Source organism: Coturnix japonica, chromosome 1 (genome assembly GCF_001577835.2).
Source record: "Coturnix japonica isolate 7356 chromosome 1, Coturnix japonica 2.1, whole genome shotgun sequence".
Taxonomy (NCBI): Eukaryota; Metazoa; Chordata; class Aves; order Galliformes; family Phasianidae; genus Coturnix; species Coturnix japonica.
In genome coordinates, this window is record NC_029516.1 from 9,447,890 (window position 1) to 9,469,899 (window position 22,010).

The window sequence follows — 22,010 nt, forward strand, 5'->3', positions numbered from 1 at the left end:
AAACATGACAGGCAGATTCAGTTTTCTTACATGTAGACCACACTGGCCTAGGAGAAAAGACCCTTGAGTAAAATTATGCAGTCTCTTCCTTCTGCAAAACAGTCAGCTGTGGTGAGATCAGGACTGCTCATTGCATTATAGTTAGAAACAAACCTAAAACATGACTATAGGAAGGTATGGCTTTGAGGTTTAAACAGAGGCACAGAGACTGGGAATGTGAATATAGCTACCCCTATTTTGGGAGGTCAGTAGAAGAGAAATGAGCTGACTGTGTGACAAGCCAGTACTTGCTTCAAGTAAATGACATAAGAAAAATGTGATCATAAGTAATGAAAAATAATTTTGAAGTATATGGATCTCTTTAAGTGTTTTGACAGCATCAAGGAAGGAAATATATTCCATACCTCAAGAGCAGGAACAGAGATGATTTTAAAAGTCAATTGTTAAAGTCATAATTTTTGTACTATATTTGTAATATACCAGTGTTAATTTCCTGATAATTTAATGAGCCTTAATCAGTGTAAAGTATCTAATTCAGGAGTTTTTTTCCCTAAGTGTGTTCAGAAGGAGTTCTGGTTGGTTTGAGTGCTGGAAGAACACCCCCATGCCTCTTCCACCTCCTGCAGAGAGATAAAAGGAAGACATGGATGACATGTTAACATTTCCATTATGTGTGTTATGGGCACAAGTGATAGCAAATCTCAACAGTGAAATAAAAGATTAGCGTGAAAGAAGACATCGAAGAAACTGAAAAAAAAGAATCAAACTGTGAAGTGTATACAAGCACAGTGTTAATAACTGACAAAAGCATGATTAGCTGTGATGATTGTGCTATTACTTGTTTTTGATTAAGTAGTTTTTAAGGACACAGCAAAATACAAATAACCGTTGTCTTTCTGTGTTCAGGTCTATCTTACAGCAGCTGTTTTTGAGTTTGACTTTCCCACGTTTCCTTGAGGCAGGTAAGTCAAGAGAATATTAGAGAGTCAACTTTGAGTGAACTGGAAGGTAAGAGTCTAGGTTGGGGGCCATATTTTGGATCTCCTCATTTTGTCCACATCTTTTAAAATGTCTTTATTTATTTATTTTTATTCCTCTTTCTGGCAGCTGATATGGAAGATGATGATTTTTCTACTGCTCTGCCTAAAACAAGTTGTATCACTGAGCAAACTCAGTATTTCTTTGAAAATGATGATAAATCTTTTATTGGGATTGTAGACTGCATCAACTGTTCAAGGTAGACCTACTTCAATGTTAACCATAGCTTTTAGATATTTGTTTATCATGAAAAAGTTAAAGACATTACTGCATGAATATAAATGTGTCTGAGGTTAACTACATGAAACTTTCATGAAGTGTAGAGGTAAATAGGCAGTACATTAATAAACTGAATTTACTTTGTATTTGCTTAGAATGAATTTGAATTTAATGCATGAAGTCAAGAAGATTACATAATTTATCTTCAAATATACCTTCTTAATAGCACTGCTGATTTAAGAACTGTTACAGATTGTATTAACTTCAGAACTCATTGGTTCTAGAGGGTATTGTCAGAAGACTTGGAAATATATTTTGTCTAAATGCATCTTCTAAAGATTACGCTGCATTGTCTGCCTCATCCCTCAAAAGAAATGAAAAGACATGCCCAACCTTGCACACGTGCTGTAGAAACTTGAAGCTTTTTTAACAGCAGGATTACTCAATTTAAAATTCATAAGCAGATGTTAAAAAATAGATGAAAGCAAAGACGTGTGATAGTCTCCATGTACAGGTATCCCACTCAGTGCAATTGTGTGCTTCAGTGTTCATTTAGCAGTCTGGAAAGATCAACAGTGTGAAAAAGGATAAGTGAAGCTGGTGCTGTTCTAAGGCAAAAATTAACGTTTCTAACTATGATGGATATGTTATTGTAATAAACCTAGGAAAACATGATTTTTTTTTCCTTCAAAATATCCAGATACAATCATATGTTTAGTATCTATAGCTAAAAGATATAATTCTACCTCTACAAGTACTTATAAATAATAAATTACCCTATTAACTGAAAGGCCTTTTGCAGAACACTATGTACATAAATTACAACAAACACATATCAAAAAAAAACAGCATACATAGGCTAAACTGGTTTATCTTCCTTTTTTAGGTAAGTTTATGTGTTCATTTGTGTTTTGTTTTGTTTTGTTTTGTTTTTCTTTTCAGTGGTGCCAGGAGAAGAATTGATGCTGAACCGCTGTTTTTTTCTCAGTTCAGCTACTACTTTAGAAGCACAGAGCTAGCTGATAAATCAATTAAAGGCCTTCTGTGTTATACTCTTTCTTTTCTTTTTCTTTTTCTTTTTCTTTTTTTTTCTTTTTTCTTTTTTTTTTTTTCCACCAATAAGTCTAGCTGAAAGAGGAAATCATGAAAACGTCAAAAAAATTACAAAATTTGACATTAATGTTTCCTGATGTTCATTAACAGAAAGGAGAAGGCAGTTTGATTCTGCGAAGTAGGATTACATTTTATTCTGATAGTGTATGTTCTCAAATACGGTTTTCCTTGTTTCATTTAAACATAGCTTATGGTCGACTTTTTTTCCAGACTTTATCATGCAGAGAAGATTTCAAATACCAATCTAGTGTTCATTATTAGTGACAGCCAACTGCTGTGCCGCTCCTGTGATCCAAAGCCACTGATGCAAGCAGAGAAGCCGGGTATCCTTTTAAAATCAAGTTACTTACTGATGTGAATTGATTTTTCTGCCTAAGACATACTGCAGTATAATTGGAAAATAATGGTTTGTTTGTGTATATATTAGTAGCATGGTTGCCACTGAAATACTTGAAACAGCAGATATCTGTGGGCTACAACACGAATAATCTGAAGCAACAGATCTTGAGGTAGAGAGCAAAGCTGTTGTTTGAGAGGACCCAAGTGGAAATAGGCATAGAGGAGCATAATGAAAATGGTGCAAAGTCTTGGATCTAAGACAAAATAATGGCATGCAAGTAGACAATCTAGGGGTTGAGTGATGAGAAACAGCTCTGCAGAAAATGCCTTGAGGGTCATGACACAGAAGAAATTGAACATCAGTTGGCAGTATGCCTAACAATAAAAGGGGCAGGTCACATGGTGATCCTTCCCATCTCATAAACACTTACGAGACTGCACCTGGAGTACTTTGTACAGACTTGAATTCCTCAGTACCTTACTGATATAGTCCAGCAAGCCCAGTGAAGGACCACCAAAGCAACTGGCAGCTGGAGTGCAGGCTGTGGGAAGGGAGCCTGAGACACCCGAGCTTGTTCAGCCTTAAGAAAAGGCAAAGGAATATCTGTCTAGAGAAGTAACAAAGAAGGGTAACACCAAGATAAGATGGCTTGGTTGTTAAAAGCTGAATGCTGCTTATGCCTGCAACACTCAGGCAAAGTGACTGAGGCACTTAATCGTGTACTTAGTGCAGATAAGTACTACATACTCCTTATGGAATCTGCTTTAATCATCAAAGGCTAGAATTTTCCAGCTGCTGTCGTGGAAATTCTTCAGATCTGGCTGGAGATACAGGATGTACCTGCCAAGCAAAATCCTTACAGTGCATGCACTGAAACAAAAATCTGGTGAAAAGTTGTTCTAATGTGAAACTTTGGCCCTCTGTGTTGACTCCACTAGGTACAGGTAGATAATTTTGATAGAAATACAGGAAATACAGGCTAGGAGAAATTTGGCAGAGAATAATCATAGTATATTATTATGACAGAATATGAAATATATATATATATCTTTTTCCATATCAGGAAGTTGGTTGAGACAGCCTACTTCCATATCTGAAATAAAAACAAATGATGGTAGAAATGAGTGTATTTCTTTAACACAAACATTGTGTTCATTCCAACATTCGTAAAATGGGAATTCCATCTATGCTTGATCTGAAAGAGGAAGTTACACTAGGCTGGAAGCAATACTTATGTCACAGAACTATGTAAACACAGCCTAATACTCTAATTGGCTTTAGTCCATGACAGTTTGATTAACTATTGCCACTGTCTGAATTTATGGATAAGAAATGCTATAGAAAACAGAATAGGTTTGATGGGAAACTGGCACATTATGTGCATTTCCCAGTGGGGATCCAACCTTTCAGAGGGCAGTAAATGACCTCAAATTGCAGTCAGAGCAGATGGGTGGGCTTATATTGACTAAATGAACTATTTTATCCTTTATTTCAACTATGCAGTACTAGAATATCTTCTCTTTTCTATAAATAAGGTACATTGTGAAATGCAGATGTAGCATAACATCACACAAATAGGCAGAATGACCTTTAGGTGTTATTCAGATGGATATTATTAGGCTGATCCATTCTGGCTGGTACAGCTTTGCTTGTACACGTGGTCTTTTAGAGTTCTTCTATGTTTCAACTTCCTTTTTACCTGGGCCCCCACAGAGGGGAGGGAAGAAGAGTCTGATAACATCTGAATGAAGACAGAAATAGATTGCAGAGCTGTAGGAATAAATTCCCTGTCTTCTTGCCTTCTCTTCTTTTGATCATCTCCTCTTGGTGCAGTGAATCTGCTGAAGTATGCCACAATAGTGCATGAATAGGATTGTTTGAAGTTTACATTAGATCTAGTAAAATAGGTACAAATTTTTTGGGCTCAGTGTTAAACAAACAAACAAAAAAAAAAAAACAAAAACCCTCTAGTTATTGTGTGTACTACCCACAAGGGAAATGATTAAAGACATTAAAAACAAAAATATCAAAACCCCACAAAAACAAAAACAAAAAAAAAAAATCAACACTGAATGATAATATCAGCAGGTTCAACAGAAGACTATATTCATTGTATTAGTGCTTTTCTAGTGCTCTGCAATGATTTTTAGTCCGTGGTTAAAGTGAAGTATAGCATTTATTCTTAAATATCAGCAAATATGAGTTTCAGAGACATAAATCAATGCACTACCTCACATTTACTATTGATGTTTTCTACGACATTTGGGGTAATATAGGTATAGTAAAATAAGAAGTTCTTGTAGGCCATGGCATTACTGCCACAACCTTCACTACAATCTTCAGTTGGTACCTTTCAGGATGGACTTCCTCTCTGTTACTGTGCTTATTCATTTTCAGCCCAAATAACTCAGTAGTAACATACGCAATTACCACAGGTTTCCCACTTTGACAAATAATTTCTGTAATATTTATGCAATAGTAATAGAAGCATCCTTTATTTTTTGCATATTGTTCTGAAATTACTAATTGTTAAAAATCAAGAAAACTTCTTTTTTAAGGCAGTATCCACTTAAAAAGATAGTTGATGTCTATTTTACTGGGATGTTTGTTTGATTTGATTTGGTTTTCTTTCTCTTAACTAGGGAACTGTGGCTGATTTCAATTGCAGTGCTACTTGCGTAAAACTTGTCCGCGAAAGTAAAAAACAGAATGTTAATCCTGGTTATGTTCAAAGCTCAAAATACTGATGTGTTCCTTAACCAGAGGCACAGATGAAGGGCCAAATCCATGTGAAATGGTCAAACAGCCCAGATACAGAAAAGGTCCCGATGTCTGTTTTGATGAAGCCAAACAGGTAAAATTGAACTTGCATCACTTTAGTGTATCTATCAGATCAGTTGTAGAGTTGTTCTAGGAGGGCAGGGAAAACTGTATTTATACTCCTTTTTGCCTTATAATCAATCACTATACATACTGTTCACTCTAGACCATAGTCACTCTATTTCAAGTATCCCATAATTGACATAAAATTAACAGCTGCTTTCTTATCTACCTTTCCTATAACTATAGTACTTTCACACATGATTCCCAAAAGTAACCTGAGCAAGGATAAAATAGATGGGCTGAGTACAGTGCTATGAAATTCAGTTCATCTGTGAAGTTAGCAAACAGATGATATTCCTGTTATTAACTGGTATTTTTATAATAGTATTTCCAAATATCATTTGAAGTGTTGCTATGCAGTTAAAACCATTTGGTTTGGTATGATGTTTTTCTTACAAATTCTGAAAGTGTGTATTGACCTTGAGTCAAATTCTTAACAAGTACAAAACTGCATTTCTTTTCTGAAATCAGGAGAGCTATGATGCTTTTGTTCTCCTTGTACTGTATACATAATTGTAGTTTCAAAGGAAAAAATGTTAACTGTGCCACATATATTATTTATTTTGAATACAATCTCTCCTTAAAAATAGCTTATGAAAGAGAACAAACTTAGTTCATAATATTCTGAATGAATTGCAAGACAAAGTATTGAACAGGAAAATAGTTGCCATTACATAAAATTATATTTTAAAATGTGTTTTTAATACTTTTTTTTTTTTTCCATTTGTTGCAAAGGAAAGATTATTTGATACTTCTGAAGAAGTTAGATGATTTTAACTACTGTGTACCAGTTTTGATCCAATGATCTAAGTAGCCACAATGGTTGAGTTGCTTATAAATAAATAAATAAATAAATAAATAAATAAATCCAGTCAGTATTCTACTCTTTCAATGCATTTTTCTAGTAACAACATTTAATTTAAATAAAGAAGTCTTCTTAGAGACCAACAAAGCTGAAAAATTGTACTAAAAACATTTGTCCATTGTAAATATTCCATATCCTTCCTACTATCATGTGTGAAAGTACAATTCTTGCTCACTAGCTTGATGTGCTAATCAGTGTGTAAGTCATGTGTTTTGTAACAGTGGATTGTTTTGGTTAAGTTCATTTGCAAAATTCGCTGTGAATCTCTTGCTCTTGGGTGAATGCTTTCACATTAACTCTGCTAACTGCCAGCAAACTGCATGATATCTCATCTTGTATGTCTTTTTTTCTGTGTTTTCTTTCTTTTCCTCTACTTGCTACTTTGCCCGTTATTAATAGGATCAGCCTATATGCACAACGAGTCGTGCCTCTGCCATGACGTCTGCTCCTATCTTCATTTTTCTGCAAGTTTTCATGTGGTGTGGATGGTCAGTTACTTTCTCTAATTTTTTGTTTCGTTCTTGGCTTTAAAAAAAAAAAAAAAAAAATAGCAGACTTTTTCTAGTGTTAAGCAAACAGAATGAAGCAGGTACCATAAGTTGCAGTCTGGAGCAAATTACTATTGCAATAATATGAAAAAAAACTCTGCTTAGAGCTTTTTAAATCAGAGTTAGGGAAGAGAGAGACCTCTCCCATAGCAAATACATGGACACAGAAACCTCTTGGGCTGTATATAGTTGGCTTCTTGAGACTTTACATGTACCAACTGAGTCTTTGTCATTCTCTTCAAAATATTTTTCCCTTGCCCCTGTTAAAATAAAGTAAAAGAATGTTTTCTGCAGAAGTAAACAAAGGTACAAGGTAATCAGAAGAGACCGTGATACCTGTGAAAATGAAGCTGTACTTGAGGATACCAAGGACAAGTGCTCTGTGTATGGAGGTTTTCACCTCATTTAAGCTAACAAAAATGTTAATGATAGATGGCAACAGTGTGTGTTCAATTGATTAAATGCTGAATTCAGTAAATTCATGTTTTCAACTTTTTGTGACCTAAATGTATTTGTTACCTAATTAACGTAGACAAAGTTTTGTTCTTCTAATGAAATACATGAATACTGCATGTCGACCTACTGCAGACTTTCCAGTTAATAATCAAAACCCTGGAATTTTTGACTGCATTGTGTTTAATGATGTGAGAATTTTCACTACTGTGCGGGTGATGTATGCAAAAAGAACTACTCATCTAATGAGAATAAGATTAATGTTGAACTTGTATGCTACCAGGGTGTCTGATCAATAATATTGCTCAGAAAACCACTAGAGGGAGATACTAACATATGTATCAAAGTAAAGCCAGCTGACAAGTAGTGGTAGAATATAAAAAATTGTAACAGAATGATCCACTTGTTCTTGTAATGATGTATATTCTCTTTATACTTGGGGGAAGATTCAGTTAATATCACTTGAACATCAGTGAACAAAACTTTAAGTTCTCTTTAGCAGCTGTTAATGGAGTAATATTGAAGTTTCATTCAGTATATTTAAATGATCTCATTTTTAGCCAGCTTGCACAGAGAAACCTGAAGGTTGTAAGGAAGGGTAAAAGTCCCTTCCCCCAAAGCAGCGGTATTTCCCATTCACATCTAAATTAACATCTCATATTCTTACTTGTGCAATTTGCTCTGTAAGTAACCTTATTTTAATTAAAAAGCTACAGTCTAATGTGCGTTAGACAGAGGCTCACCTTGAGCTAAGTTCTTTATGCCAGTAATGATCTTTCTGCTCAAAAAGGCAGATAAAAACCTTGTAGTTGGAAACTTATAAAGAAGCATCATTTTAGCTGATAGACTTCTGGCAGCAGAAAGTTAAAAAAATAATTTTGTTCATCCACTCTGTTTCTAAGGAACTTGTGATTATGGTAACATTTTCTTTCAGGGCATTAATTAAAGTCACTGAAGCCTGCACATATAAAATAGCTGATCAGTTTCAGTTCTTATTTATTTATTTAATTATTAAATAAATAAACAAACAAACAAATAATATTCTTTATCATTCCTTGAATAGCTTGCTCTTAATGGTTTTGTTTGCATGCCTTTGAATAAAGTGGGCAGATAAGAAATTGTTAGATCATTCTGAGAATGGCTTGCTTCCATTAGCTCCCAGGGCATTAGTGGGAGCTTTCAGGCTGATTAGCACACCAGAAAACTGTGTATGTCTTGATAAGATTTGCTGTTTACCTGATCTATACGTAGGCTGCTGTATAGCTTGGGCAGTATCATGTGATAGTCCAGACAAAGGAAGTTAACAATGTTTACAAAAGACCACACACTGAAACTTGAAAAGACTCTTGAATACAAACTGAGGTGTTTTCCATGCAACTAAAGGGTTTATGGTAAATACTAGCTTCCCAAAGATAGTAATCATTTGGTTTCAAAGGTCAGATTAGAAGATCTTCAACTGGTATCTTTTTTCCTATTTACAGTCAGTATAACTGGTCCATTAACTTTTCAAGACAGAGTTTTAGTACTTTAAATGGGTACTGTGTACTTCTAAAGAATTAAAAAGTATGTATATAGACTTAGGTGTGTGTGTATATGTTTTAACTTGGTTGTATTTAAAATTTTGGACTGGCACTGCCTTCCAGAAAATGATATATATAGTAATGAATATGTGGTTTTGATATTCAGCAATGAATGTAAGGTTTTATAAAAGCATTTGTTTCCATTTTGCATGTGCTGAATAATTTTCATGGTGTGTGATGTAAAATAACCCTCTCAGGAGTTATCATAGTAAGGCATGGCATGAAAGAGATGACATTTGTATTTGACACTTCATCTCAAGCATAGAAGGAAATTTCACGTGTGATTTATTAATGCAAGGAATTCCTGATGCACTTTTGATGAAGGGAAACTGGCTGAAGAGAATTCTTTCCAGTGAAAGAAATATTCTCGTCTGCTGCTTATTTAGGGTTCCTGGGTGCACATAATAGTGACTAATGTAATTAGTTGGGTAGGAAAATTTTGGTGAAAATCCTCAGAAAATAGCTGAATGTTTCATTGCACTGACAGAAGGTAAGAGTGAAAATGATGCTGTTATAAGGAGGCTTAGGTATAATATCTACTGGAAGCAATCAATAAGTTCTCAACTTTGGCAGGTTTTACTGAATGTGGTTTTAGTTTACATACACACATACAGCTCTCATTTTATTTCAATTTATGTAAATTATTATTGGAATTTCTCTGTTTTCTTTTGTTGTTTTTTTTGTTTGTTTGTTTTATTTTGTTTTTGTTTTTCTAAAGAATTCTAGTGCTGATTTTTGTTTTGTTCCTTTTTTACATCCAGTTTTGTTTTTTTGTTTGTTTGTTTGTTTTCAGTTATGTCAGTGAATGTTATCATTCCTGATGATTTACTGAATTTAATTTGTGTACTTTATCTGAGTTCCAGTGTATCTACTCGAAATGGATCTGATTCCTCTGATGCCTTTGGTTTAAAGAATGCATTGTGTGTGGTGGGAATCATGTGAAAGTGTTCAACCCTTAAAAACTGACACAAAGAACTCATAAAAATCCTTTCTTAAATCTCCTGTAATACCCAACTGTCCTGTTTACACCTCAGATTTAATGTTCATTTTTAGCACATGTTGCAGGAAGATCAGGAAAAAAAAAAATTAAAAAATAATCATTATCAGCCCTCCCAATTTCCTGTTTCTACCAAATTTGTGCTTTCTTGTTTTTGCCTATTTGAGTGCATTTGATTCCTTAAAGGCCGACCTTTTCCCTATGACAGCCGGCTTATTCTGCTTAATTATATACTATATTTATACAAGATTTGTTTTGTTTTGTTTTGTTTCTTTGTTGTTGCTTTTTGTTTGTTTGTTTGGGGGGGGGGGGGGCTGTTTTGCTTTTGTTCTTTTTGTTGATGTTTTAGTTGTTTGTTTAAGTTGTAACTTAACTTCTTCCTACTTCTTTCCTTCTTTCTTTCTTTCTTTCTTTTCTTTCTTTCTTTCTTTCTTTCTTTTCTTTCTTTCTTTCTTTCTTTCTTTCTTTCTTTCTTTCTTTCTTTTTTCTTTCTTTCTTTCTTTTTTTCTTTCTTCCTTCCTTCTTCCTTCCTTCCTTCCTTCCTTCTTCCTTCCTTCCTTCCTTCCTTCCTTCCTTCCTTCCTTCCTTCCTTCCTTCTTCCTTCCTCCTTCCTTCCTTCTTCCTTCCTTCCTTCCTTCCTTCCTTCCTTCTTCTTCCTTCCTTCTTCCTTCCTTCCTTCCTTCCTTCCTTCCTTCCTTCCTTCCTTCCTTCTTCCTTCCTTCCTTCCTTCCTTCCTTCCTTCCTTCTTCCTTCCTTCCCTCCCCTCCCTCCCTCCCTCCTCCTCCCTTTTCCCTCTCCTCCCTCCCTCCCTCCCTCCCCTTTCCTTCCTTTCCTTTTCCTTTCTTTCCTTTCCTTTCCTTTCCTTTCCTTTCCTTCCTTTCCTTTCCTTTCCTTTCCTTTCCTTTCCTTTCCTTTCCTTTCCTTTCTTTCTTTTCCTTTCCTTTCCTTTCCTTTCCTTTCCTTTCCTTTCCTTTCCTTTCCTTCTATGACTTTTTAGACTATGATTTGTAATTTTCACTGAGTTCCCTTTCTTGATTCTTTTGTATTGGATTTGTTTGGCCTGATATTACACACTTAATGCTAAGTCCACGTATGCTGTCATCTACACAGCTACTAGACCTATACTACACTTGTAGAGAGCAGCACACTACAAAGAATTTGGAAGCAGTCCCAAGTACAACTAACTTAAAGGCTCTTCCAAGAAACCATCATTTATCACATGTAAAAATGTGATTTTATTTATTTATTTATTTTTTTCTTGATAGTGCATTGATCCAATCTCAGTATTGCCTCTCTGATCTCATATACAATTCCATGATTGATTTTGTCACACTCACCAGGTGGTTTGCAATGCAATATTAGTATTAAGTTTTTATTCTTAGACTCTAAAATATTTACCCACAGAGATTCCATCACTCTTTCTTTCTCCTTAGTATTTTTGTCCCATCACACTTTCTATCAACATAACACCATCCTGGTGAGTGTCCCACATTGCCCTTTCTGACCAAGGTGGTAGCCAGTAATACTCTCTAGTACTATTCATTCTCCTTCCACCACATGTCTAATTAATTATTATTATATTGGAGTGGGTTGATTGATGACTTGTCTTCATGATTCCACCTTACTTTTATGCTTCTTTTCAGTGCTTGCAAAAAAAGTTTTGCTTGAGGATATGCTGGTAAACAGAAAGTGTTTTAATGAGCCTTCTGCATTTTTTCTTGACTATTTACTTCCCCACTGGCTTTTCTGGGCAACACATTATAAATTATTAGTTTGCATAGACTGTGTCTGTAGGCCAGCAGTTGATTCCGATTATCATTAGAACTTTTCATCTTTCTGTTTAATAAATGTTCCTCTGCAACCTTTTCAATTTCTGTGGCAGCACGTGGACTGCATCACAAATACAGTGCTGTCTGTCCTTCCTGGACATGTTTCTCCCATTGAAGAAGCTTCCCCAGTTCCTGAAGGAAACTATCTTTCTTCCTGCTTACACTATTACCTTGTCTTATGAATGACATCTCTATCCTTTGGTTTGAATACAAAGTGTCTTTTTAAGCTATTGGTGTAGATGCCATGAAAACAAGTGGAAGAATAAGTATTTAGCCTTGATACTAAGACTTCTATCAATCCGGAACTTGGTGAACAAAGTAGTGCAAGGAATGGCTGAAATATTTCCCTGTAAACTTAGATAGCTAAACATAGATTTCTTCTATGTGGAGATCGGTCAGAGCAAAGCAATTCTTGAAAGACAGGAGAATGTGTTTAATACTTCTTGTATGTTACAGATTCCAGAACAATATAAAATGTATTTCAGCCAGACTAGCAAATTAAATACTATTGTGAAAGATACTGTTCATGACGCAACATGAGACTGAGTAACAGAAGTTACTGGAAAAGAAGAAGGAGGAAAGAGCTGTGATTATTCTGTGGCATAATGAATATTTAGGTCTCGTGTGTAAGAGCATAAAGTTGAGCAAATTGCTAAATTGGTCTTGTTCTTACAGACTGCAGAACGAAGTATGTTCGAAGACATAGAAAATTTATTTAATAATTGAATACATAAGAGACAAAGAAATTATTTTCCTTCTTCTTTTGTGGCACATTCTTTTCATACGGTGATCAACGTGTAGAAAGTAGATGGGATGACAGTCTGATATTTATGGGTTGTTTGGTTTTTTTTTTCCGTCTTTTGTAAAGCGAAGCTCCAGTTCTCCAAATTGATGTAATTTTATGGAATAAAGATATGGATTTGTAGGGCTCCCAGGTATATTCCATAGCACTTCTTTGTAGATTATGTAAGCTTTATCTAGTTTCATAAATGATGCAGTATAACTGATAAATTTTTCCACTTCTAAGGTTAATGTGGTAAGCCAGTCTTTGCATCAACAGTCAGATTAGATTACTAGAATTATTTTGTTGTTTGCTTGGGGTATTTTAAACATAATAATGTACTTAAGACCAAAAATGATGTTTCAAGAGTAGTTCAAAATGCTGAAGTATAAAGTTTAGATTACTTCTCAGAAAATTTAGGTGTAATTAATGTTATTCATTTTTTTTTTTTTTTTTCCTTGTCAACAGGAGGATTCGGCTGATTGCGGTGGTGCCTCTGGTTTGAGTCCATCACTGTGGTCTATGGTAGGAATTCAGTTGGTCCTGCTTTGGCTCTTATCTGGCAGCAGACACTATCAGTTATGACCTTGCTAAAACAAAACCTGCATAACTGAATCAAGATCCGGCCAAAAAAATAGCCTCAGTTTCAGTTTAAAAAGGGTCAGCTATTCAGACAGCAGCAAACAGCAATGCTCATGTCTGGTTATCACGCATTGTGAGATTCATAAAGGCACTCAAAGTGGCTGCATATTGGAGTCAGTCCTTAAACGTATATGAATGCTGCATCATCTCTGCCACCCGAACAGAATTTCGTACACGCTCCACTGGGGAATCTAAGATTTTTTTTCATTTATTTGTTGTTGTGATCTTGATGACTTCATGTAAAAGGGCTCCCCTGACCATAGCTTATGTGTATGATTTTCATTTATTTTAAGTTTTGGATTTCTTGAAGATTTATATTCTTTTACATGAACATTTATTTATGAAAGAAAAAAAGAAAAAGAAAAAAAAAAAAAAAAAAGAGTATGCTACCCAGCATACATTGCTAGCACCACAGCACCATGATGGCTGCTTTGAACATCCGTTTCACCCAAACTGTTTGAGTGAAATGAAGATGTTGGCTAGTCTTCATCAGAAGCTCAGCATGATTGAGATGCTATATGAGTGGTTTATTCTTCCAAAGTAAATCGGAACAGGTAGCTGGCAGTGTTTAGGTAGGCTTATAATTCGTTAGTTTATAGAAAATAATGGGGAAAGGAGGAAACTACTGTTTTTAAAAATAAAAAGATGACTGAGCATAATTTAAAAATAACTCTCTTAATCTTGGTGTCATCTTTTAACAGAAGAAGAATAATTTCAATTTAGCATACACCTCCTTTTCACAATGCAGATATACATATAAACTAGTAAAGTCCTTCAAAGATTTAAAAAAGAAAAATACTTGTGAATAATAATTTAAAAAAAAAAAAAAAAAAGTGTATGTGATATTTGAACGTTGGTTTCCAAGGGTATTTTGCATGATGATAATGCTGCATTACTGTTTTTCAGTTAGTTTTCTTTGATGGTAGAGTGTAGTCCTTTGCAAAGGTAACTGAGTGGTTCTTTTATTGTGTGAGAAACTGAACACTGCAATGTGTTGCAATCAAATCATATTAAATTATATTATGAAATACAGCTCTGAATATACTGTGCAATGAAAATCTGATAAAATGGGGTAAACTTAGCTATTGCAACAAAAAGGTTGAGTTGCATTTTTTTACATAATAGTGATTTCACATTAAAATCTGTGTACAGATATTTTAAGTATATAAAAAATCAGATTTTACATATTTATTTTTGAAAGCGTATGTTCACTAAGGTTCGTATCAGGTTCCCCCTTTGTTTGCTTTAAAATTCATCCAGACTATTAGAATTATACTTTTACTATTTATTATTAGAAATAACAAAATTAACAGCAAAATTACCTGGTTTCTGAGACTGGGAAAAATCTAAACAAATGGGGAGCCTTGAATCTGTATGTATGCATATTGATACTTGATTGTGAATAATAATTTTAGAAGTTGTTTTTATACAACCTCATCGGTGATACAGATTGGTGCAGTAAATTACAATATTACAGTGTATCATAGTGTTGATGCAAAATATGATTTGTGCTTTTCTAGTTTTCAGAGCTAAACAGTATTGCAAGACAGCTAAACCAATGAATGTGCAACTCTGCTGATATTGTATAATTCTGCTAAAAACTGCAATATGCAAATATTTACATGACACAATATACTAGCTCTTTAAAAAAATAAGAAAATGCAAGGCATTTGGTATGTGTATGCTGGCAATTGATTGATATAATTTTGAACATGTCAAAAGCTTATAGAAACAGTTGGGCATGCATTAATACCCTATGAAACATGAAGAAGCAACTCAAAGCCATGGCATGGTTTAAAAGATCAGATGTCTACTCTAGTTGTGCCCACGGCTGGTTTGTTGTTTTCCTCACAACCTTGGCTCCAGCAGTGTATTTTCTCATCTGTGGAAGTACAATGAGTGAAAACAGTAAAAAATGACCTTCTGTTCAGTAATAAATTTTAGCTTTTAAAAAATACCTCTTGTACAGTCATGGGGTCTAAATTACAGTCAACTCTGTTGGATGACTTCAGGTCCTCCTCAGGGAAGGTGAGCTAATGTTAATGCTATGAGTAAAGGTAACCTTGCAGCCCTTCTTCCAGTTATATTACTGCACTTCCTATTAAGAACAAAAACAAACAAACCAAAAAACAAACAAAGAAACCTAGTAATAATAATAATTAAGTCTTTCTAATCCTTAAACTCCATTCTGCATCTTTTTCCTTAAGATGGTCAAATGAAATCTTATGAAGGAACAAGATATGTAGGATTAAGCCAATATTTAATATGCTCATTTGCTTTTACTTTATGATTAGTTGAAATACACATTGCTTTGCATCCCGCTCTTTTAATTTTCTGAATTATTGCCAGTATAGTAATTGCTATACATTTTTCACTTAGCTACCCAAAAGAAGCCCTTCATGGAAAAGTTACATTACAGAAATATTAGAATCATTTGGTTACATGAGTGATTCATATTCTGAGTTAGTTAATAAACATTTGATGAGGGTCTATAGGAAAGAAGAAAGATAGCACAAATTATTATGCTCTTATTCCACTTCCTTTAGAGAGCTCACATGTAAAAAGGAGGGAGAAGTCCATGCAATGCAGACACATTTTTCTTTTTGGACTATCTAGAGAGGGAAATACTCGTTGTTCCTCTTCTCTGCCCTTCACTGGGACTTGACGAATAATTTCTTTATATACACCTAGCCTTTTAGCCAGTGAGCCTGTCTGATAGAAAACTCAGGATTCTGGTTATATGAAAGTGATGTATCTAAGAAATACAAAACAACAGAACATCAGAAAACAATGTAAACATTAGCTCTCTCAAAATGTGAAGAACAACAAGTTGGAAATATCTTCCATTAATAACTACTTATTCTTATGCAGAAGCATATCCTTACTCTCACATAATATGTAGTAGTCAACTTCTCTTTGTTAAAAATAAATAAATAAATAAATAACCAAAACTTGATCCTAAGCTTGAAATTGAGGCATTTTCAAATTACAATATGCTGTCACAAGTTTTTGTTTGTTTGTTTGTTTGTTTGTTTTAAGTCACATAATAAACTATGTCGGTATTTGCTTAGATCCTTTAAATAGAACTAAGGGACAGAGATGAACTGCTAACTGCTTTCGTTTGCACAGAAGTCATGTGGCCTACTGTATGTCTGATAAATAACCACCATTAAAGTTCTCACAGTGTGGTACTATACAAGTGTGATCCGAAGACAACATGAAAGGTTTCTTCTTTTCTTTCCCTTTTGTTTGTTTAAACAACCAGCATTACTGCCAAGACACTAACCGTGGTCCATATTTGTAAAAGGTTTTTAACATGACATAGCAGGTTTGATTGACAAGGTTTTTAGGTCCTGTATCATTAAGATTTTAGTATGATATTTTTCATGTTTCTAATGCTTGAGGCTTTACTGCTTGACAAAAAATAAAATAAAATAAAATGAAAAAATAAAAAACACCACCACAACAAGTGTTGCTGCCATTTGTAATTTTTCCTATAATATTCCTTTTACTATCTTAAAAACTGGCCTTACTGGGTTCAAATAGGCAGTATCCCTTTTAAGTGACCTTTGCAACCCAAGTGTTACTTGCTGCGGCTGAGAGTTTTTTGGTATCACTGAAGAGACATTAAGAACTTTTTTTCCCATCAACATGTAAGCTCAAAAGTGTGCTAAGTATCTCTTAAGTTCAATACACAACCTCAGTCTCGCTGGTCCTAAAAATTCAGAAGCTAGCACACTGGTTATTAAGAGGTATATTAATGCCTACAAGGCACTGCAGTGCTCTCTGATGTTTTTGGAACGTTGACTGAAGGTGAAATCTTAATAACTCCTTAGGTGAAATTTTACCCTAGTTTCATCAGACATCTAAGCCTTTAAAAAAGGCCAGATTTTTTTTCTTCCATACCAGAATGTTAATATTGTTAATATTCATTGTACACTACTGTAAAAAAGATTACTAAAAAAAAAAAAAAAAGTGTCTGAAAACAATTCAAGAGTTTTGAAAAGTTAGCCTAATCTTCTTCCTAGCTACTTGCATATGTACTGTTTATGGTTTACAAGAAAAATACCTTCTTGAAGAAATTATTTCACCGAGGCTAAAAGAATACTGTCTTGTTCAGATGCCATGAAAATGCGATTGTGATCTGACAAAGCTGTTTTCTTTTCTTGTGTTGTATGGAATGTCTGGATCATGCTTTCTGGGATATTTTAATTGAAATGCTCAGTGTGCGTTTCTGCAAAAAAGGCTTGATTGCTCTTACAAGGCAAAGCAAGTCTTTCTCCCTTTTATTGTGTTCTCTTGACACTTTTGTGGAACTTGACAAGCCTGGAAAAAATAAATTTTTGTAAAAATTTGTACAATAATGTTATAAAAAAGTTTATAATCCTAGAACTGTTGTGTTAATTCTTGTGCAAAAACAGTATATTCAGAATAAAAATTTATCATTTAAAATCAACAACTACTTTGATTTTTCTCTCTGTATAATAAAAACATATAATGGCGCCTACATACATAGCTACATAATAGGCCTGAGTTTGCAACATAATTGCACAGAAGACTGAAAGAGATTTTCCAAAGCATAGACTGTGACTTAATTTAGTTTATACTGGGGATGAAAGGAGGATGTGTGGTAAATCCTCATTTCTGCATTAGTTATGGCTTTGAAAATTTTTGAAAGTTCTTTTTTTTTTACTTTTTTTTCCAAAGAAGTAACCAATGAAAGCTGAGAATCTGTAAAGCAGTCAGTACAGTAACAGTCCATAAAGCATCTGAAGTTACCATGTTGTTCTGAAACAATTGCTTTTGGAAGGACTGTCATTTACTAACTTGTAAACATTGATGAAGTCCAAGAGTTCATTCACATTCAGAAGCAGACTAAACTCAGATGGCGGCTGCCCAAGTCGTTGCCCCACCTCTGACAAAGATCTCTACTTGATTTATGAATCAGCTTCTGTACTGGTGCAGTTCTCAGCTAAATATCAAATTCAAGTGGATCCATGCACCTTAATAAACAAGCTTGAGATGTTGAAGAGTTGCTTCACTGTTTTACAGACAGTGTGCCAGGACTGGTAATCTCCATCAGGAGGGCAAGGCAGATGGTAACTGCTTTAGAAGTCTGATTTTAATCCTTTGCTGTGTATGTGTCAAAGTCCAAAGAGAATGGCAGTCATAAATTACAGCTGAATTTACTGAATCCCCAAGGAGTCAGATGAGAGCAAGAAATCAAATGCAGATTCTAATACTGTGAAGTATCAGATCGCCCATGTGGAAATGCTACAAAGCAGCACATGACACTGCAGATCAACATCCAGAGATTACTGGCCTCAACTAGATTAAACGTTGCCGTGTAACGACATGATTACCCCCACATGCTGAGTTAATTTTAACACGTTCTCTGTATGTTCAGGGCCACTTAGAAGCAAAAATAAAGAAACACCCAATATCCCTTCCCAGTACATTTTTAATTTTAATTCTTATTACAGTAGTCTATTCATTCAACACCAGGAACCAATTCTTTCAGAAAACAGAGTCTTTGTTTGCTTCTTTGTTTGTTTCTCCCTTTTCTGGAATTAACAAGCAGATAAATTTGGGAATGCCTGCATTGCAGTGAAATATTCTCCACTAGTCCCCAGCGCAAATCAAGACAGAATACAATTTGCCTGTCATGTTGTATTGTTTTGAGAGATGATTTCATGTTGTCCAATATAGAATGATTGATGCTAACCATCTACTAAAATCAAGAAGTTATGTAACTGTTATGTTATAAAAATTATGCAGTGTGTCATCTATTAGCCCAGTGCTCCCTGTAACGCACTGCTGAACAAGATGCATACCTTAAATGGTTGAGCATTTCCTCCGCCTGTTGCAAAAGATGTAGAAAACAATGTCTCCCTTTCCAATAGTCTTTTCTAAGCTTGTATTCCCAAAGTGTCTATGGGGGAGGAAGGAAGGAAGGGAAGAAATGTTGTTTTCAGATAATGATTTTATCTAGATTCTAACTATATTTATTCTAAGTGCTGCTTTTCTGATTTAGAGTATCACTTTCTCAGAAGCTAACCATTCCTTCTGAACTGTTCAGACTTTTAATTAGGCTTCCCTTTTAATGAAGCATACCTCTGTTTCTATGTGTATTTGAACTTCTTTTTCTTTTGTACTTTCCAAGTGTCTTCTTGACTCGTGGTTTGAATACATTCAAATTGCTTAATGTATTCCCCTTGGGGGAATGGTAAGCATTTGTAATTTGTCTAATCTATCTTTTGTTGATTACAATTAGTTAATTCACTCTAGAATAAAGAGTTTACAAACTTGCTACTCAAGCTGCTGATTCTGTCGAGATTTTGAGTAAGGATTTGAAGGTGAATTCTTAAAAAATAAGTTGCTGCTGCTTTTTTCAAAGTATGCCTTTTTTCAAGGGAGAAATTTTCACATTAAGTAAAAACTGCATCTGCTACTTTTTCTAAGACTTTCCTGCCATATATATATATATATATATAAATGCAATTTCAGTGCTGTTTGTTTCTCACAGCTGTTTTTCGAGAGGCAACAGGAGGTATAGGACTTCAGTATCATTCACTCTTCCACTGTAAGAACATCTTCTGTGTTTTTGGTCTCTTACTTAATAAACAAAATAAACGCACAGTATTGGGAGTGGAAACTATCTCAGAATTTCCATTTTAACTTTTGTTACTTTAGCCCAAACTCTTCTTGTGATCTCAGCCTCTCCTCTGTGGCTCGGTTATTTAAAAGTAATTTTTTTGATATATTATAATGCGAACTTACCTGCACACACACACATTTACTATAGTTTGGGAAGACAGCATGCTTGGAACAATGACTAATAGTTAGTTTTAAGTTTTTGTATACTTAATTAACATGCATTATTTTACTAAACTATTTTGAGAGTCACAATGATAAGGGTTAGTCAGTTTGACAGATAGGCTTTTATATCTTCATGACTAGTTATTTCTAGGAGAAAACTGCAGGCAGCTGAGGTTCAGCTCTACTTGGAAATATACCAATACATAATCTCAAATCAGGAGCATTGGCCTATTCTGGTTTATCTGCACAAATGATAAGTAGTGGCATAATGGCAACATTTGCATCTGATAGCTTTCTGAAACTCTAGCATAGGAAATAGCATGTATGGAAATTTGAGAACCTTAGAAGGTACTAGAATTTGGGAGGTGAACATTGGGTGTTTCACTGGGTGTCTGTGTTCCTAGGCTGATCACTGGAGATCTACTCAGTGTGGTCAGTGGAGCAGAAAAAAACATTCAGATGACCATCTACTAGATGTTTGGTAGTAGTTCCAGTTTTATGTACAGCCTTTCCATTGAAACTGAGGCACAAGGATGCTAGATCTGAGAAAGACTGAGCAGTGGTGATACATGAATTCAAAACCTGATTTTTCTATTTTGATGGATCCAGTGTGTTCCTAGGACCATGATCTGAAAATGGAATGTAGGCTACCAGAGAATGATGCAGACTTATGTCTGCTTTAACAGCCATTCCTCTGCAAACATAGTGGAAGAGATGCCAAACTTCTGAGTTCTGGGAAACTCTAAATTCCTCATCCTGAGAAAAGCTCGTTCTGCAGAAAGCTGTGGTTGGAGAACACTGATTTCCTTCCAAAGTAGAAAAGAGGTAGTGCTAATGGTGAAAGGGGTCTTACTCCTCTTCTACATCATGTGTTTCCATTTATAGTACTTGTCTGAAAAGTGTAATATGTGCTTCTAAGACATCTTTAGTATTAGGATTTATGTGGGTGAGAGAACCTGAGCTCTTACTAACAGAGGCAGCAATAAAACCTAGAACCTGAGCACTTAGCGAGGCAGCAATGAAATAAAACTCAAAGTCTGCCTGAAAGATCATACCTTTGCGCTGTTGAAGATTTACAGTAAATAGAAAAGCATGTATCTATCTATTTTCAAACTTTTTTTCTGATTATTATTTTTATTAAGAAATTCTTATCACTTCATTATGTCATGAAAAGAAGTGGAGAGATAAGTATGTGAAGAACTTTAAGACCTAGAAACATCTGCAAAGCTTAGGTAGCCACTTAGATGACAGTTGCAGGCAGCATTTTCAGCATCACAATTACATATTGTTTATGGCCCAAATTTTGCCTTTATCACATTTCATCTGTTAGGTGCTATGGTTTGGGAATCTAAAGTTAGCTGGTGACTCAGAACACTTTTAAGTGTGCTGTCTTTTTAATGGTGCCAGGACAAGAGGCAACAGGCACAAATTGCATCATAGGAGGTTCCATCTAACCATAACAAATCACTTCTGTGCTGTGTGGATGACAGAGCATGAGCACAGTTTGCCTAGGGAGACTGTGGAGGAGTCCTTGGAGATGTTCAGAAGCTGCCTGGACATAGCCCTGAGCACTTTGATCTGAATGTCCCTGCTTGGTCAGGGGTTGAGCCAGAAGGACCTGGAGATCCCTACTGTACTCAACCATGCTGTAATTTTGTGATTTATGCCATTAATTGCTTTGGGTTTTGATTGGTTTCTTATATTTATGTCCAAATCCAATCTTGTAAATCACAGTGAAAGAAAAGTCTCCTTATCCACAATGAAAGTAGTTGTGCTTTAAGCTAAGCACTTTGTACACGAGAGGGCAAGACTGAGCTACAACTTTGTTTTTAATAAAATATTTTTTTTAAATAATAATAAGAAGAATACATTGTTAATAGAATTAACAAAAAATCCATATCCA

The 22,010-nt window shown here is 34.9% G+C and overlaps 1 protein-coding gene across 8 annotated transcripts in view; it reads left to right on the forward strand.

Moving 5' to 3' along the window:
• The window catches only part of CACNA2D1 (calcium voltage-gated channel auxiliary subunit alpha2delta 1), a 325,793-nt gene extending 308,049 nt beyond the window's left edge, over nucleotides 1-17,744 (forward strand). For 3 of the 8 annotated variants that reach the window (XM_015878781.2, XM_015878932.2, XM_015879203.2), the window contains 5 exons: nucleotides 907-962; nucleotides 1,108-1,237; nucleotides 2,581-2,693; nucleotides 5,482-5,564; nucleotides 6,858-9,690. In XM_015878781.2, coding sequence (XP_015734267.1) covers nucleotides 907-962; nucleotides 1,108-1,237; nucleotides 2,581-2,693; nucleotides 5,482-5,564; nucleotides 6,858-6,989 — 514 coding nt within the window. In that variant the 3' untranslated portion in view covers nucleotides 6,990-9,690. Of the gene's footprint in view, nucleotides 1-906; nucleotides 963-1,107; nucleotides 1,238-2,580; nucleotides 2,694-5,481; nucleotides 5,565-6,857; nucleotides 9,691-13,114 lie in introns of those variants that run through there. The other 5 variants (XM_015878850.2, XM_032442202.1, XM_015879288.2 and 2 more) reach the window with 2 other exon arrangements.
• Nucleotides 17,745-22,010: the final 4,266 nt, after the last annotated feature.